This window comes from Octodon degus, unplaced genomic scaffold (assembly GCF_000260255.1).
Source record: "Octodon degus isolate 3935 unplaced genomic scaffold, OctDeg1.0 scaffold00254, whole genome shotgun sequence".
In the NCBI taxonomy this organism is placed as follows: domain Eukaryota; kingdom Metazoa; phylum Chordata; class Mammalia; order Rodentia; family Octodontidae; genus Octodon; species Octodon degus.
Genome location: NW_004524830.1, coordinates 485,904 through 504,494, shown reverse-complemented (window position 1 = coordinate 504,494; position 18,591 = coordinate 485,904). Strand labels below are relative to the sequence as shown.

Genomic DNA, 18,591 nt, shown 5'->3' with positions numbered 1-18,591 from the left:
GCAGGAGTTCTTGGGACACCCTGGTTGGACAGCTCCCAGCCACACATTGATCAGGGATCCCAGCTTCATTTTCTTGTAAATAATGGGATCTGTTTCAGACTCCCCATTGAGCTGTTTATCCTTAAACAGCCAAGCATCAGGCTTGAAAGACTGTGATAATAAAATCTTGTTTTATATTGGAAAGCATTTCACATACCCATACATACTTGTCACTTTTATTTTCCCTAATTTTCTGATTTCTTCTGCTGGCCTTGTTTGTTTCTTTTTTCCAGATAAAGTTTGGAAGCATTTTATTATTTTGCTTCTATTAAAAAAAAAAAAACAAAAAAACCCAGCCTGTGGCATTGGAATGGAATTGTCTGTGTCGTAAACTGTCTGAGGACCCACCCACCCTGGGGACTGCGCTGCCTTGTTTGTCCTCTGTGCTGCCTCAGGTAAGTTTGTCCCTGGTCAGGGGTCAGGCAGATGGATGGCCCGCATTCCTCCCCACATAGTCCCCAGGGCAGGGGCCCTGTCTGTGGCCCTAGGGACCCTTTGGAAGTCTGATCTTTTTCTGTTCTCAGTGTGGGGCATCAGGAGATAGGAGGGTCTGGAGCAGGACTGAGCTGGTCCCGAAGAAGTCCAGGGATGATGTGCTTTCTTCCTATGGAAAATGGGAGTAAGAAGCCAGGCCTTGGAGCCTGCAGCTTGTGGAGGGGAGGAAGGGCCAGCAGCCCCACCTGGGTGCAAACAGATGGAACAAAGGCCGACCCCACCCCGGCCGCCCTGGCGCCAGGGCCCAGGAACCCCATGAAGGCGGTCCTCGCCTGCCCAAAGCGGCCACTGGCAGCGCCCAGCTGCATGTCCAGCCCTGCCCAGGGCTTGGCTTTGTGTCCACAGAATCTAAACTGTTTAGTGGAGCAAGGGCTCCCAGCAGTTGGGGTATGGAGAGGGAACAGAAGCTGCACACTGCAGCCCTCTTAGCCTGGGTTCTGTGGCTCCCGAGTGACTTGCTGAGACTCCAACCCAGGGGCCTCTCTCTTCCCAGCTGAACACGCTGGCCTCCCCCAACTGTAGCCTCTGTGCCAAGAGTCTGTCACCAGGCCAAGGGTCTCCGTGTGTGTGTGTGTGTGTGTGTGTGTGTGAGAGAGAGAGAGAGAGAGAGAGAGAGAGACAGAGACAGAGACAGAGACAGAGAGACAGAGAGAGACAGAGAGAGAGAGAGAGAGAGATTCCCCTTCTAAATATCAGGAACAAGGCCAATAGATGTGTGGAGTAAACAAATCTATTCAGCAGACCTGCAGGAAGTACCTACCTGAGTGGGTAGAGGGCACAGGATGACCACACGCAGTCCCTGCGTGCTCTGGAGTCACTGTGGCTGGAGAGGGAACCTATTTATGTGCTCACTTCCTGCTGGCTAACATTGCCACCCCTGGCACTGAGTGCTCCTCAAACTGGGCTGGCAGGGCAAAGGGGAATAAGTCAAGGGGCTCAGAGGAACAAGGTGGCCCCTTGAGGGGTTCATTCTGAGTTTGAGGCTCTGGATTCTGACCTGTAGGTCCTCAGCCACATTCTAGATGTGAGGTTCTAGGCTCTGGGACCCAAGTTCTGGATCTTGGGCTCCATGTCCTCCAAGCTGAGTTATGAGTTCTGGGCTCTAGGCTGTAGATTTGGGATCCCACATTCAAGGCCAAAGTTCTGGGCTCTGTGTACTACTAGGATCTGGATTCTGAGACTCTGGGCCACATCTCAGAGTTTTGGTTAAATTCTAGATTCTGAGTTCCAACCTCTGAATCGTGGGTTGGAGGATCTAGGCTCTGAGCTTTGTATTTTGGAGTCATTTCTCAGTTTCTGGGATGTAGGTTCTAGGCCTCAGATTCTAGTCCCTATGTACTGGACTGGCTCTGGCTTTGGACTCTGGACTGTGGGCCTGGCAAGCATGCAAAAGGCCAGGTAGCATAGCATCATTATTGTGTTTAATTCTTGTTTGTTTTATTCACAGATGTAGCCCCAAAATCTAGAAAGGTACATGGCATGCAGGAATTTCTCAGGACACACGTCTGAATATGTGATCACAGTCCTGCAGTTGTGGGCCAGGAGACAGCACAGAGACTGTCCCTGTCTCACTGTGGCAATAGCTGGCAGGAAGAGTGGAGGAGGCAGAATGCTCTAGAGTGATGGGGTGCACAGTGAGCCATGAGGGACCCTATGGGGTCCAAGGCTACTGTGCTTCAGCAAGAGCCCAGGCAGGGCTCACCCAGCCAAAACACCAGCTGGCTGCTGTTAATCCAGGTGTCAGTTCCACAAGGAGGAATCTGAGGAGGGCAGTGGTGCCACATCCGGACTTTGGCCCTTCCTGCTAGGGCCGTGGCTGCCAGCACCAAGAAGAGAAAATCTCCTGGACTAAGTGGGTCTCAGAGCTACTGAAGAATAATCAGAAATCCTAGTCATCAGGGACCCCAGGGAATAGATGCTGGTGACCTGAGATCATGATGATTAGGGATGGATGACTTCTAATTAGGAATGGGAGAGTCATTGAGGGATGACATCTTTCACAAAATACCATCAGAGAGAGTTGAGGTCACATCCCGACCTTCAGGGGGCAGTGCTCAGAGGTCCTACAGATCAGCACCACCACAGACTGGGTATTCCATTAATCACTCATCAAAGATGTGAGTGACCAGGAGTGTTTGGTGTACAAGTCCAGGATGACTAAAAATAAAGGGGACTTTGGTGATCAAATTTAACAACTGGGGACAGGGTGTCCAGAGATCCTGCTTATTGAGAAAGCCATAGGTCACCCACTGGGGATCAGACACATTGCTGATTATAGAATAGTGATCATTGTAACTAGTGTTGGCAGTGGCTAGGGATAGGTGGCTAGGGTATAAGGGACTCTGGGGAGCAGGGATATTTAGCCACCAGGCACTGGGAAGAAGATTCAGTGCTCCCTGGAATTCGGCATTAGAGATGTTGATGACTGGAGGTGAGGGATGTTGGTGAGTAGGATTCACTGATGACCACCTTGGTAGATAACTTGATGGTGGGAAGATTCTGTGATCAGGAACATTGTTGGTTAGAGATAATGGTGGCAGAGATAAGTGGTCAAGGGCATTGTTAAGGAGACATTGGTGGGGCCAGGGAGATGGCTCAGTAGAATAAGCGCTTGCCTGAGTTCTTGCTGTGTGTGTGTGTGTGTGTGTGTGTGTGTGTGTGTGTGTGTGTTTAGTAAAGGGTCTAGAGGGTCTTATTACATAGACTGGACTCGTCGTGATCCTCCTATTTACAGCCTCCCAAGAGCTGGGATTACAGGCTTGTGCCACCACACCCAGCCTCAATGGCAGTCTCAACACACCCCAAGGGAAGAGCCTGCCCAGTAGGCCTGGGAATGGAACTCGTAGGCCCTGAGTCTGCCTAAGCAGGTGCTTTAGTCTGCTGAGCTATTTGGCCAGCCCAAGGACCTAAATTCAATCCCCAGTCCTGCAAAAAAAAAAAAAAAAGAGAGAGAGAGACATAGGTGATGAGAAACAGTGTGATTGGAAATGTTGGAGAGCACATGTGAATGATCAGATCATTAGAAAAAAAACAATGATCTGAGGCAGGAGAATCACAAGTTCAAGCCCCCCCCCTCGCCCCTTCGCATTTTCTCAGTATTTTTTTTTTTTTTTAATTTTTTGTGGAACAGGGGATTGAACTCAGGCCCTTGCGCTTGCCAGAGAAGCGCTTATTCCACTGAGCCATCTCCCCGGCCCCTTCTCAGTATTTTTAAAAGATACTAAAAAGTCTGGGGATGTAGCTCAATGTGAAGGTCCAGGATTCAGTTTCCAGTACCACAAAATAAAAACATAGAGACACCAATCATCTGGTCTGGTAACATCCACCTATAGTCCCTCCCAGCTACTTAGAAGGCCGAGTCAGGATGAACACTTAAATCCAGGAGTTTGAGGCCAGGCTGGGCAACACAGTGAGAACTCCACCTCAAATAATTTTTTTTTTTTTAAAGAAGAAAGGAAACACTGATCAGTGACACTGGTGTTCCTGCTATTGGCATAGGATATTAGTGACGGGGAGCATTGGTGACCAACACGCTGGCAATCACAGCCACTGGTGAGAAGAGAGCCACTGGAGACAACTGGGCCTGTGTTCTACAGCAGACCTGATGGGTCACTGTCAGATCCATCACCCATGAGTTATCATAAAATATTGGTGACTGCTTGTTGGTGATTTGTTGTTAGCAATGAGCTGCCTGGTGGCAGGCTCTGGCAGTCAGTCAGATATGTCATTGATAAGGAACATCCGACATGGCTATCTGTAATGACCAACATCACTGATCAAAGATGACAGCAATCATTGGCATTAGTGATCAAAGATGTTGATCAAATTTGTCCATGAACAGCATTTGCGGTGACCAAAAGCCAGAGCACATGAGTACCTGGCGAAGTGAACAAGGGCGAAGACTTGGATTGGTCCTTGGATTCTGCAAGAAAGTTCTCCAGCTCTTAAAAAACACCAGTCAGCCACAGGGGCCCTGGTTTGGTGTCACAGGAAACTCAAACAGAAGCAATTCAGGGAAAGAGTATCAGAAGTGGTGTCAGAAGTGGACCCAGATCTAGCCTTCCGTCCCCCACAAAGAACAGGCCACCTGCCCCAGGAACCCTTAAGACAGGCCTGAACGTTCACAAAAAGTATTTTATTATTCTTAACAGTATTCACTTTAAAGGAATAGGATAGCATACAATTTTTACAGACAATATATAAATGTTGTACATAATTAACAATAACTTAGTTCACTAATCAAAAATAAAACAAGCAAAATAAAACATTAAAACAGAAAATACTGCTGATTCTTTTTCTTATGCCAATACTAGTACAAAATAAGTTACTTCCGGCTGTGGTGCTCCTCGCAGCGGTTGGCAGGCCCCTATTGCACTTGGTCAACTAAATCAGCACAATCGTCTTCCTGGGCTGGGGGACCCCTCGCCAGCCACTGCACCCCACCACCACTGCATACAGAATCTAACTTGGGACACGTTTATGTACAGCTGTACCTTGGAAGGATCCAGACAGCCACAGCAGAACAGAACCCTGGAACCCCAGCAGGATGCCTACTCCGTGTAGGCACTGAACCCCCAATCCTGTTGCCACCAACCAGCCTGCTGGGTCCTGGAAACCAAAAGCAGCCGACCTCACTCCCACCCCTGCTAGGGCTGTGAGATCCAAGAATACTTCCAAAGAGAATCGCAAAGCGCCAACCTTAGTTTATTGGATTTATTTTTTCCCATAGTAGGGATTCTGTGGCAACGTACAATTGACTGGACCCAGGAAGAATTTAAAAATAAAAAGAACGAACTCATCAACAAGTGAAGCTTATACAGTTTTGTTTCGAGTATTTTCTTGTTTGTCTAAGAGTGGGAGGGGAGGGGTTGAGGGGGGAGCAGAAAAAGGATGTATTTACAGGGGTCCACCTGGCACAGAATTCAGGCTGTGGCTCTGGCCCGTTTGGGGCACACAGGTCATACCGGCTTCAGCCTCAAAGCCTGGGGAGAGACCTGGGAGACGTTTCCCTTTTCAAGAAAATGTTGTTTCCTTCCTGTGACCCAGCCCTGGCCTGGGAATCTGCGCAGGACCGCCCGCGATTGTCTCTGCCCTCCAGGGCCTGACCCTCGGGCTGCACCGGCTCTCAGCCCCAGCTAGCCGCCAGCCTCTGGGGCCTCGGCATGACCCAGCCTGGAGTTGAGTGATTTCAGAGAGGGAAGCTGGAGCAGGAGGGGATGAGGGACATCCCCGCAGACCTGCCCCTCAGAGCTCTTGGGCAGCGATGGGCCCAAGGAAGAGCCCAGGCTTCCCAGTGTCCAAGTCCCTGTTAGAAACAAAAGCAAAATAAATTATCTTTGCCTACTTCTTTTTCCTTCAAAAAATGGTTGCATTTGTCTTTCCCCTGACCCATGTTTTGCCACGAAGTTGTCCCTGTTCACCTTGCAGATAATTGTCCACAAAGGGACCCCACCTGGGCAGGGCACGGGGACAGCCTCTGGCCCAGTAGAGAATATTCACAGTAAAGGCCGGCAGGCGGCGGCGGCTGCGGCGGCTGCTGCTGCTGCTGCTGCTGCTGCTGCTGCTGTTGCTGAGCTGCAGAGCTGGAGCTGGCCGTGGAGGCGGCGGCTCTGGGCTCTGGCCAGGCTGGCAGGAGCGGCTGGGGCCTGGCAGGAGTGGCATCAATCTCCAGGGAAGGGTGGCTGCATGGGGCCTGGTCCACCCATCCTGAAAGCACACCCCTCCTGGACATCTATCTGTGCAGCAGGATGCTGTCCCTAGCCCATGGCAGTCACCATGCTGGACGGGTGGGGGTGGCCAAAGGAGAGGCTGGAAGAGGGATGGATGGGTGTTGGCGTGGGCAGGATGTGTCCCGAGTGGCTGAAAGGTGGGAGGTGGCCCACAGGGGCCATATGTCCGGCCAACGTAGCCGCACTGAAGGGGGACGACTTCTCCTGCATGCACTTGGACAGCTCCTCGAAGCACTCAGCCCCTTTCTTGCTCTTCTTGGACTTGTTGGACATCTTCCTATTCCGGGTCTGGATGCCTTCCTTCTTCATGGTCAGGGGCCTGTTAACCTAGGGGCAAGCACAGAGTCTTTAGGAGACAGGTTTCAGGTCCCCTACTTCTTCAAGAGACAAAGGAGACCAAGCTGGGAGCTCTGGATGCCTGGACCTGTTCTGTCAGCCCAGCCTTCAACACTACCCGTCCAAGCCCCCCTAAGCCTGGACTGCTACCATTTCAGGAAGGGTGGCTTGAAGCTTCCTGGTTCCTGCTCGCAAATGCCATCATGGCCTCCCACACAGACACCCCAAATCCTCTCCTGCCTCCAGCGTGGGTTCACATAGAGACTGCCGGCCAGCAGCACGCCCTCTTACAGGAAGCCCTTCTGGGGCTCCAGGCTTGCCTTGCAGGCCGGCGGCCACTACTCCCCAAGCCAAGCCAAGCTGGATATTGTGGCTGGGGCTTCGTGCCCAGCAGCACAAAGACCAGAGGTCCCTGGGGAGGGGTGGGGCGGGCTCACATTGTGCAGCTTGTAGTAGAGGCCACAAGCGTTGCAGACAGGGTCCCCGTTGGCGTTGCGGCGCCATAAGGTGGTGGTTGTCGTCTGACAATTCGCACAGCAGGTGCCCGCTCTCCTGGCTGCTGACTGCAGGGGAGGGGAGGGGAAGGGCCGTGTCAGCAGGCTGGGCTCCCACGCCCCACCTCAGCGACCTCCCTCCAGCCCAGCCACTTAATGGGAATCTCCCAGGGGAATCAGGCATCTCAGAACGGTGGCATTTAGAATTTGAGAACAAGACCATAATCGCATAAGTTTAGAAGAAAGAACTCAGAAATCTGATCTTAGAAGCCAACGGGGCTGTAAAAGCTGGGAAGGGCAATCAGCCACTTCACCCAGCTGCTGAGCAACCTAACTCTGTAAGTGAGGAAACTGAGGCTCTCAGTGGTGTGGGCACCCTTGGCTAGTTCTGCCCCCTCAAGTTCTGCGGCTGGAGCAGACGGGGTCTCCTCCCCAGCACTTTCAACACTCAGAATTCCGGGGACCAGGGCCACAGCCAGACGTAGAGCTGAGTGGCCCCTCCAATATGGCAATCACTTGCCTCACGGGGCTACTGAAATTAACTGCTCTACATTTGGTGAAATTAAAACGTCAGTCCTTGTGATTGCACTGGCCACAGTCCTGGTGACCCATGGTCACATGCGAGTGGAGGCTACCACACTGGCCAGCCCACGTAGATCTGGGACATTTCCCTCCTCCAGCCCCGCTCCCCAAACCTCAGAGCTCTAACCTCAGGAAATGCCAGGCCGAGGTGGGGTCTGGCAGGGAGGGTCTGGTCCCCGGGCTAAGGAGCTGAAGGCACCCAGGCGTGGTGGAACCTTTCCCCTCTTGCGGTTCCACCAGCGCCAGCCCCGCACAAACAGAAAGAGCACGAGTTCCACTAATGCTTCCCAAAGAGCTGGGGCTGCAGTCCCCCCTCCCCCCAGCAGCATCTGGATCGGCTGGGACCCAGGGTGGTCACAGGGGATGGACGGGACTGCAGCGTGGGGGCGGGGAGGGACGCAGTGAGTAAGCAGCCTGAAGCTGGAATTCTGACTCAGGGGCCAACTGCGCGTCCTCCACCCCTACCCTACCCTACTCTACCCTACCCGCCAGCCCTCACCCTGCCCTTGCTCTGGGCCAGAAAAAAAAGGGCCCCTAAAGCAGTGAACGATTTAAGCCTCATAAATCACTTCACCCTGAAAAAATATATTTATTATTCTTAGCATTTTACGCATTATTTGCAGAGCGGAGAGTATTAGAAATTTCAAAACAGCCCAGCGAGAGGCAGGACTGAGCCGAGGAGCCTCTCTGAAAACTCTCGCAGTCCGGAAACAGATACACGAAGTTTCCTTATCTTCAGGCTGCAGATGTCCGGATAGGAAACTCCAGCAGGAGATCCGAAAGGGCATTTTTTTAAAAATCACTCAAATGAAAATACACAGTATAGGTGACTCCATGGAAAAATAATAAAGGGCAGGGTTTTTTGGTGGCTGGAGTGAGTATGTTTTATTTAAATAAGCAAGAGATTTGGAGTTGGGGAGACTAGGAGGGCTGCCCAGACTGGCCTGGGGCAAGGACTTCAGGGACCTATTTTTAAAGAGAGAGGCAGGCCAAAGGAGGAAGGGTGGCCCCGGGACACACTCTGGAGATCCCCGGAACAAGATGGTACGAGGGTACCTGGTGGGCTTCGGAACAGGAAGTCTGGCAGGAAAGAATCTGGCCAGGAAGGAGGGTGACCCCGACTGACCCTCAAGATTTTAATGATAAAAGAGTTCAGGTGGAGAAGCTCCGGTTTATTTTGTTATGTTATGTTTTGTTTTGTTTGGGGTTGGCCTGTTTTTTTCTCCTTAATTAACTCCTGCTCAGGTTGTACCGCCCGCCCATTCAACAACCCGTGCGGTGTGCGGTGTGCTCTGTCCCCAGAGCCATCTGCCCCCACCCTCCCAAGGCTCCCACTCCTACCAGCCTCCGTTTGGGCTTGATAAGTGGCCGGTTCTGCCCGTTCATCTTGTGGTAGAGGCCGCAGGCATTGCACAGGTAATGGCCAGTGCCATCCCGCCGCCAGAGAGGGGTGGCCGTGGCCCCGCAGTTGACACACTCTCGGCCTTCTGTGGGGAGACAGGAAGAGACTGACAAGGTCGCTCACAGAAGGAAAGAGAGCCAGGGAGAATGGAGGTTCAGGGAAGACAAAGTCCGACCCAATTTAAGATGGAGTTACGCAGAGTTCCAGGCCCAAGTTGGTAGAGGGACTCAGGAGGTCTCCAGGAAAGAGGGTCCAGAGAGCCTTTGAAGGCCAAATTACTGTTCCAAATCCCAAAAGGGAAGCTGGGAAAGGAGGAAAGAGGGGCAGCTAGGTCTCCAGGGATTCTCAGTGAGCACCTGGACAGTGCTGGGACACCCCTTTCTGTTCCCCTGTGTCCCCTCTCTCCTGTCTCCCCAAGTAACACCACCTTCAGAGTCTGTTCCACATTCTCCACCTTTAGCCCCACTGAGATCTCCCTACTCTCCATCCAGAGTCAGAAAGTAAACTTCTCCCCTTCCCCTGAAACCCTAGAATTCAGTCCTGGATGCAGGGCAAATTTGTTCTTTAAAGTAAAATAAGAAGTTCTTTCACTTTGGACTAAGTGGCCTTGTTTTTTAGGTTTTCGTTGTTGTTAAAAAGCCATCTGGAATTTAAATTAAAACACACACACACACACACACACACACACACACACACACACACAAAAAAACAAACTTGGGAGAAAGGGCTGAGAACAGCATGAGCGAGCTGGTCTTCAGATCGGGGCACACCCAGGCTGGGGCACTGGAGAGGCTGAGGTAAGGCACCTCTTATGGACATGTCATCCAGGAAACTCTCCTTGATTTGGTTTCGACAGATTCCCCATTAATTCCAGCAAGCGAAGGTAATTCCTGAACTCAGGCAAAAGTTTTTAAAACTTTCCTTCCCCCTCCCTGGCTCAAAGGAGTTGGGCAGGAGGCACCCACAGCATGCGACCTGTGCTGGCCATAGATGATTGCCCTGCGGCCAGATTCCTGGACAAACCCAGCTTAGTCCAGCTGCTGCTGGCCCAGGGGTGCGGGCACCCGCTCTCATCCCTTCACCCGGTCCCTCAGGGAGAGGCAGTGGAGGACATGCTGGGGGCTGGAGAGAGAGACAAATCCTGGGAATTTTGCTCTAGGGAAAATCTCCCAAGGAGATCAGGAGCCGCTGAAATTCTAAGATAGACTGATTGCATTGGACAACCAGATTCCTTTAGGCTCTGGGAGCCCTGCAGGACCCGAAGCACGAGCACACGCTCGCAGACACGTCCGCACAGGCACAGGCACATGCAGCCACCCTCACCTTCAGCCTGCATTCCCGCACACACTAGGTCATGAAGCTGCTGCGTTTGTGCTGAGTTTCAGGGAAAGGAAGAGGCAATTCCTGCTCTTTTCAGGGACCACAGAGAAAAAAATGGAGAGCTGAACTCTGGGGCCACTAGGGACTTTTAAAGTAGGAACAGTGGCCTCAAACATCTTCTGTCTTTTGGTGGACGGCTGAGTTGACTCCTCTCCCCCAAATCACAGTTGCTCCCACAAAGGCACACACAGCCCCACCTCCACCACCACGTCCCCTTGCCACCTTTACCTGAGCAGGAGCGGGTCTTGCTGCGCTGTTTTGGGGTGAAGCTGGATGCCGGGCCACCCAGAAAGCCCCCTGGGTGGAAGAGTCCGCTGCTGTAGTCATGGGCAGCAGCGGGCACGTAAGAGGGATATGTGGGGATAGGGTGGTGGGTGGCAGGCTGAGTGCCCATGGAGGCCAGGCCTGGGCGCAGGGGACTGCCGCCTTCCAGCTTCATGCTCTCGGTCAGTGACACCTGGTACTTGACACCGTCCTTGTCCTCTCCCCTGGCTGCGCTAGCCCCCGCAGATGATGAGGCTGGGGAGGCAGCCCCTGTGGTGCTGGGGTCCGGTGACACTTCTTTGGGTGGTGTGGGTGGAAAGCCGAAGAGGTGAGAGCCAGAGTGGGCCGCGGTGGGGGTGAGGGAGGCCACCGAGCTGGCGCTTCCTCCTCCACTCCCACCTGCAGCCCCCGGGTACACGGACAGCGGCCCGCCCGGTCCCCCAGCAGCTGAGGGGTGCAGCGGCGTCTTGGAGAAGGGGCTCACTGTCCAGGGGTTGTGATGGTGCGCAGCGGCGGCCGAGAGGGCAGCCTTGCCCCCGTCCAGCCAGGGCAGGCCAGGGCTGTGCAACAAGTGTGGCCGGCACATCTGCCCTCCTGTCAGGCGGGCTGCGGGGAAGAGGACAGGGATCACAACTCAGGAAAACTGCAGCAGCACCCTCCCCACCAAAACGAGCTTGAAACGAGCCATCCCGCTGGTCTTAATCTGGAAGGTGATACCGAGTTGAGGACCGTGGCCAGAGCAGATCCGCAACTGACCAGCCTGCAAAAGCAGAGACCTCTCCAGCACCGCGGCCCCCACCTTTCCCGCCCAGCTCTGCGGCTCCCACATCCGGGAAGCAGACGTCCTCCTCCCTCCCACCGGCCCGGGGCCGCGCTCACCGTGCGCGGGGCTGTAGGAGACGCGCGCTCGCGCGTGCGCCGGGTTAGCATAGTAGGGATTGCCCTGCGAGTCCAGGTGGTTGAAGAAAACGTCCACCTCGTCGGGGGGCAGCAGCTGGGCCGGCTCCATGTAGTTGTGCGCCAGGCCTGGGTGGTGGGAGTCGGGGTGCTGCGCATTCAACACCGCAGGGTGCGCCATCCAGCGCGGCTGCTCTGGCGCCACCTCCATGGCCCGCGGTGGTGATTCGGGGTCTGTGCGGGACGGTGTTGACCCTGGGCGACACGAAGGGGCGTTAAGAGCATAGCCAGATGCGGACATCCTCAAAGGATGACCCAGGCACCGCGAAAGACCAATCCCGGTTGGGAGGAAAGCGCACAGTTCGAAACGAAAGGAAAGCGGGGGAGGGGTCCTAGCCACGCACACCCGCGTGGGTGTTTACCCGCGGCCCCAGAGCCGCACACAGTGCACAAGGGGTTATGAGCGGGGACCCCGCAAACGCGCGCGGATGGTACAGGGTAGGCTGTGTCCCAGCCCTTGGGTGCACAAACACGAACTCAGACTTAAAGTTGATGCCCGGACACCCACGGGGCGCGGGATTGCGGCGACACGTCCACACCCACGCTTGGAGCCGGCACAACACGAACCCGGGACACCTAAGACACGCACCCGCGGCCCTACGCCAAGTGCACTTCTAGCAGCGGAGCCGGGACCGCTCCCCCGCACGCCCCCCTCCTACGCCCAGCCGCGGGAGACCCCTGAGAACTAGGGGCGCCGGCCCCCCATGTCGCTCGCACCCCAACTTACGCGCGCAGCGCCGCTGCGGCTCGGAGGCACCGGCAGAGATGGGAGTGCCGCTGCGGCTCGGGACGGCGCGTGCGGAGGCCGCGGCTCACGGGGCAGGGGCGGGGGACGGCGCGCGCCTCGGCCTCGGGCCCGCCCGGCTCTGGCCGCTCGGCATCGTCCGGCCGCGCTGGCGCCAGCTGCCGACTCCTGCTCAGACATGAAGCGGGGGCCGCGCACGCCTAAGAAGCTGGCGCCAGCCAATCAGTGCCGCGCGCCGCCCAGCCTCCGCCCCCTATTGGCTGTGCCCGCAACTCCGCCGCGGGACTCGGCCCGGCGCGGGCGCCCCTCCCAGCGCCCTGGCGGCTGCCCCGCTGCTCACGCCCCCGTCCCGGGACCCCAACCCTAAGCGCGCTCCCTGGGTGTAAGGGTCTCCGAGGCTGACCTTTTCTCTTGGCCCTCTCTACAAGAGTTCTCTGCCCCACCACTTTCCACCGACGCGCGCAGCCCGAAGCTGCCACCTTCTCAGACCTGTGTCCCCGGGCCGGGGGAACCAGGGGGTGCGGGCGCCCGAGAGAGTACCTGGGTCTGCGTCCCAGGGCTACCAGGGCTGTGCTAGGCCGGGCACGATTGGTGGTGGGGTAGATGGCGAAGGAGGAGGTGGCCAGGAGGGGGCGTCCCCTCGGGCGTGGCCTCGCAGACCCTGCGGCCGCACTGCCCGGGGCTAGGCGGTGAGACCCGGCCTGGCGCCGACGCCAGCAGGAGAGGCGCCCTAGGCAGGCGCAGCCGTTTCCCTCCAGGGGTCCTCTCCCTGGCTACCCCGGGGGACGGGTGGCAGGGGTTCTAGCTCAGAGTTCCCAGGTCCCCGGAGCTTCTCTCTCCACACCCCGACTCCGGGAACAAGCGCGGGGTGCAGGCGTAATGTGCACTTCTTTCTGCACCCTCCTGCGGCTCTGGCAGGGGGACGTTGGCCCGGGGGGCCCTGAGGCCTGGGAGGGGATCTGGACGCAGACATTTGGGGGAGCCTGGCAGGTGCGGGGTGTGGGGGCGCCACAGTCCTTCGACGCAAGCCTCAGTGGGCGCCCGGGGCTCCTCGGTGATTGGGGGCGGGGGTCCTGGCCACCCGGGGGGAGGGGCGCGATTGACGGTCGGTAATTGGGTAACCGGAGGCGGCTTCTCCGGCCGGCGGCCCCGCCACCGCGACGCCGGGCCCCTGACGTCACCCGATTCTCCAGGAAATGAACTTTTTAATAATCCGAGGCGGGAGGAGAGCTGGGTCCCCACGGCTCGGGGGCGCCTGGCCGCCGCGCTCAGCTCCCCGCTCTCCAGTCAGCCTCCCGGGCCAGCTCAGGGCTCAGCTAAACTCGGGTTCTGCGGTCGGCGTCTACTTGTCTGTCCAGGCCTGGCGCAGGTAAAGGCGAAAGCTGGGGCGGCCGCCCTAGCTCTGGGGACCCTCGGCCTTGCGTCCTGGGCCTAGCAGAATCCGCCGCGCGCAGGTGAGTGTCGGGAACCCTCGGCCAGCCCTCTTGGGACCTCCGCCTCCGCTTCTCCGCGCCCGCAGCTCGGGGTTCACCACCACCACCACAGAGCTTAAAACCCATGAGGAGTCCCTGAAGCCCGCAATCTCTGGGACCCTTGCTCCGTGTCTAGCAAGCTGTTCTGCGCTCTTCGGGGCGAGCGGCTGGAGCGACCGAGGACAGTGTCAGCGAGGACCGATCAGAAAGTGATCGGCGGCTACTGCAAGGTGACCAAGGAGGCCCTCACCAAAGCAAGCAGGTAATTTGCCCCTTTCCCCCAAACGCGCGGTTTCAAAGATCTCCATTTCTGGGGTGTTGATGGCTGCAGTGGCAATGTCCTAGCCTTCGGCGGTGGAGGTGGCCAGCCTGGTTGGGCCCCTGTTCCAACGTCTGGCTTGCGCAGAGCGAGTGCAGCCGGGGATTTAATTACCCCGCTCGGCGGCTCAGAAAATCGCTGCGCATAGGGCTTAGCTGCTGGGCAGTTAAGCAGCACTTGAGCTAGGGCCTCCGGAGACCCGCAGCAGCCTGCCTGCCCGCACTCCGGGCTGGACAGGAAAACAGGGAAGGAAATTCTGCCAAGTCCTCTGAAGCCCCCGGAGTTGCCTTCCTAGAAACTGCAGGCTAGCAGCCCGCTCGGCCCAGCTGCCATCGAAACCGAAGCTCCTGCGTCCGAGGCGGGACTTCCAGTTCTCCTGCAGGAATGAACCCGTATGATAGAAAAAAATCGCGGCACCAGGTAGCAGGTTGCTGAGCTGGCCAATAAATGGGTCCTGCGCTGTGAATATTTGCGAGAGTCAGGCAGGCCCTCACCTACCAGGCCTGCTGGATGGTACTGCCGCCTTACCCCGGAGCAGACCTCCCGGGAGGATCAGCTCAGCCCCCAGGAAGGGCTGAATTCTGGTGGTTTCCATTCCCACCTGGGTGACAGCACATTTATTCCAGTTCTTATGCATTCCTGCTCTGAGACTAAGGGTTTGGAACACCTTGTGAGGGATACAGTCCATTTTTCAATTTTTGTTTCGTTCGGAGCTTAGATGGAAATGCAGGCCTTTGATCACACTAAGGAGCTGTCATTTTCCTTGTGTGAAACAAGATTTCTCCAATGAAGGAAGGTGGCCACCAAACAGAATTTTCTAACAGCCCTTTGCGAGTGACCCTAGACTCCCAGTTAAGATTATGGTGGGGGCTGGCTCAGGGCTTCTGCCGGGGATCCAGACCTAGGTCCTGAGAGCCACCCGGTTGGTGCAAAGTTGTGGCAGCTCCGCCAAGCCAGAGCCCTGAGCAGCCCAGCTCCCGGCTCTGTGCTTCACTCTTTGTTTAAACTTCGCTCATCTTTAGCAGCCCCTCTGGGGCCTCTAAGTTTGTCTTCTCTTTGAAACCTAATTCTTCTCACCTTCTTCTTTGGGCAGCTAATTGGCCCACAAGTGGGTGGCGGCTCAAGGAAGCTTTTGCTTAGGGACAGCCTTCGGAAGGACTATTTCACTCACTAGGCACAGCCTCCCAGCATACGTTGTCAGGGACACTGGGGAGTCACCGGCATGCCTAAGTCGGTAAGGTTCGGCTCCTTCCTTACTGCCGCTCTACTCTTTGAGATTCACTTCCAGCTCCTTGAATTAAAAAGCTTTCGCTTCCCTGGTTTTCCTGCTGGCTCTGCCAGCCTGCTGTGGACAATCCTGAGGCCCACAATCCGCAGTGTCTTGGCACTCTGGCCCTGGTACCACCAGGGGCTCTGTCTCCTAAACAGGTTCTAATCCACTGCTGAGCAAGTGGCCACCCCAGCCCCACAGAGATCCACAGATCACCCCGCCTTTCTCCATCCTCTATGACAGCTCAGCAGTGCTCACAGCGCCTGGTGCCCTGCGGCAGGACAACTGCTAAATCCCTTTCGTTAGATGCAATTTGTTTGCAATTTGTCATCCCGCCTGGGAAACACTCTCCAGACACCCGGGCTTCGCTTTGGCTCTACCTGGTTCTCAAGTTCAGTCTGCCCGTAAACGAATCCCAGCATGGGTCGCCTGCATAGACCTGGAGCTCATGCTCAGATGTTCCTGACCCAGGTTGACATGGGTTTTTCTGAAACAAACGAATTTCTTTTCGTGTTTTCTGGTAACCGATCAACGGCCACATCTTGGGCGCCCTGAACACCATAACTTTTGCCTGGAGGCTGAGACAAATTCTAGTTCAAGGCTGGCTACCACTGAGTGGTCCTAAAAGCCGGGAGTCCAACCAGGTCCAAACACTGTCTACGCCTGGTGCCCACACCGCCCTGTGGCTACCCTGTTCTTATTGAAATCCCGCTAAACGGATTCCACTTTGACTTGGGGAAGAGGGGGAGCCCTCCAAACCCAGTCCACTCCCCCACCTGCACCCCAGCCGCATGGGATAAAAGGCCTCAGGGCGCGGCAGGCAGGCAGGAGTGAGCCGGGTTAAGCCTCGAAAAGCCGGCGCACGGGACTAGCCAGCAGGTGCAGCCTGCTCAGCCCGGCTCGGACGCATCAGTTCAGGCGGCCCGGTGCAGGCGGAAGACAAAGGCTCCAGTTGGGGCCAGGAGGGGGAGGTGATCGCGCAGCCCTGGGAGATGGGGATCCTAGAAGGAATGGGAAACCCAGAGGCCTGAGGTAGCCTGTGGTGTCCAGGTGCCCGAATCTGCCCCAGGAAAGGCCGTGGTTTCTCAAGACTGGCAGGCCCAGGCAGAACCCCAAAGGTAGGGCCGTGGAGCCAGTGGCTATGCAGTGTTGGCTCCACAGCCAAGCTGAGTCCCAGGACAAGCAGGAAGGCAGGCTGAAAGAGACTCACCGGGGTGCAGGGCTCCCAGAGTAGCCTGGTGGTGGAGGTGGTACTCAGCAGCAGGACCCTGTCGGCACCCAGAGCAGCCACATGGTGCGATGCACAGTGGGCCGCTTTGTCCACCCGGTGGGCGAGGAACGGCTAGGATGGGGGTGACAGCAGCCTAGCAAGCAATAGAGACTGGAGCAGCAGGCTTTACCACCACTTCCCTGGCGAGTTGGCTGGCAGCCTCTCCCTCTCCCTGGCCCCGCAGCGCAGCGCTTTTTATTTCAACATCACTGGTTGGGGGGGAGTGCACCGCAGGGGGGCAGGAGGGTGACCCAGGCTCTGCTCTCTGATTGCTGGGCTCAGCCTCTGGGCTAGTCATGTAGGGCCACTGGCCACAGGGCAATGGGAACATATTCACCCTGCTTGTCCTGAGCCAGACTACTGGAGTCCTCCAGGGTGCCCCTGATGTCTGGGATGCAAGCTTGGAAGGCTGTCATGCCAGTCTCTGTTCTGGAGTTTTTTCTGGGGACCCTCTCCAGCCATGGGCACACACACTCACAGACACAGGTACATGACACCTGCTCTTCCTTCCTCAGCCCACTACCCACAGTGTTGACAGGAACACAGACACAACAGCATACATGGAGCTGTGGGTGTGTGCATGGCCCAGACAGGCAACCTGGGTGGGGCCAACACACATACACACAGACACACAAGCTCTCACCAACAGCCTGTGTGTAGGACAACCCTTCCTTCCCCGTGCCCACCTGAATTCCCAGTTCAGAGGGGAGTGGAGTTTTGCTGTATCCCTAGCCAGGTCACTCTGGTAAAGGTGAGAACCTGTCCTTAGAAGGCTGAGGGATGGGTAGGTGGGGGGCTTGCTCCTAGAAGCCTCCTAGGTTTTTCTAGAGGAGTCTAGGGGACCCCACCAAGGAATCCAACCCTCCTCCTCTCCAGCCCATTCTAACTACCTAGAGAGTGATTGTGGTGTTGGGCCCAGGAAATGCTTTGCCAAGGAAGGACCAGAAGTGTGTGGCTGGTCCCCAAGTATGCCTCCGGGGAGGGAATATGTCCCCCTGTCATTGTGGTACCTGCTGTCTGTGGGTTTCCATGTTCATGTGACTCAGTATCCATATGCTGTGGCCTGTATGTATCTTATGCACACGTGTTTGCAGAACTAAGCTAACACATCGTTTCCTTCAGTGGCTCAGTGGAAATGTGTATCCCAGCCAGTAGTGCATGCAGGAGTACGTGTCTGCAGACTTGGATGTGTGTCCTGGGGGGTAGGGTATCTACAGGATCTTCATCTTCATATGGCTTCAGCAGTGGGCATTCCAAGTGTTCATCTGTAAACTAGTATGTGTGACTATGTGTCTGTGGCAATGTGTGGGTCCCTGTGTGAATGAATTTGTGCTTGCTGAAGGGGAGTGGGTGGCACACATCACTGTATGTATATCTTTAATAGTGTGTACCTGGTTTATCTGTGTGTCTTTGAACTGGTGTGTGTGTGTGTGTGTGTGTGTGTGTGTGTGTGTGAATGTGTTGCGATGTGGGTACCCGTGTAGAATTCTTATCAACTGGTGAGTATTGGGAGTGTTTGTGTATCTGGGTGTACATTCTCCTGTCTGTGTATATGTATGTGCATCTTTCTATTTGTCTTTTTTCTTTTCTTTTTTTCAAGACTGGAAATTAAACCTCAGGCCTTGAGCCTAAGGAACACTAAACTACATCTCCAGCCCTCATTTATGTGTTTGTTTATATTTATTTATTTATTTTTGTGGTACCAGAGATTGAACTCAGGACTTTGCACTTGCCAGGCAAGCATTTATTCTACTGAGCTCTCTCCCTGGTCCCTGTTTGTTTGTTTATAACAGGGCCTTTCTAAATTGCCCAAGCTGACCTCAAACTTGCAATCCTC

At 55.7% G+C, this 18,591-nt stretch overlaps 1 protein-coding gene across 3 annotated transcripts; it reads right to left on the bottom strand.

The window, feature by feature from the left end:
• Nucleotides 1–5,232: 5,232 nt before the first annotated feature.
• Gata2 (GATA binding protein 2) lies at nt 5,233–16,941 on the bottom strand. 3 transcript variants are annotated; one of them, XM_023706373.1, is made up of 6 exons: nt 16,695–16,941; nt 11,601–11,873; nt 10,686–11,327; nt 9,017–9,162; nt 7,037–7,162; nt 5,233–6,590 (listed from the first exon to the last, which is right to left on the bottom strand). In XM_023706373.1, the coding sequence occupies exons 2-6, from the start codon at nt 11,827–11,829 to the stop codon at nt 6,291–6,293; spliced, it is 1,443 nt and encodes a 480-aa protein (XP_023562141.1). In that variant the 5' UTR covers nt 11,830–11,873; nt 16,695–16,941; the 3' UTR covers nt 5,233–6,290. The 3 variants fall into 3 exon arrangements, with proteins under 3 accessions (XP_023562141.1, XP_023562142.1, XP_004646151.1); XM_023706374.1 differs by lacking the exon at nt 16,695–16,941 and adding an exon at nt 12,406–12,583 and having other exon boundaries at nt 9,017–9,159; XM_004646094.2 differs by lacking the exon at nt 16,695–16,941 and adding an exon at nt 12,406–12,582.
• Between the last annotated feature and the right edge of the window lie 1,650 nt (nt 16,942–18,591).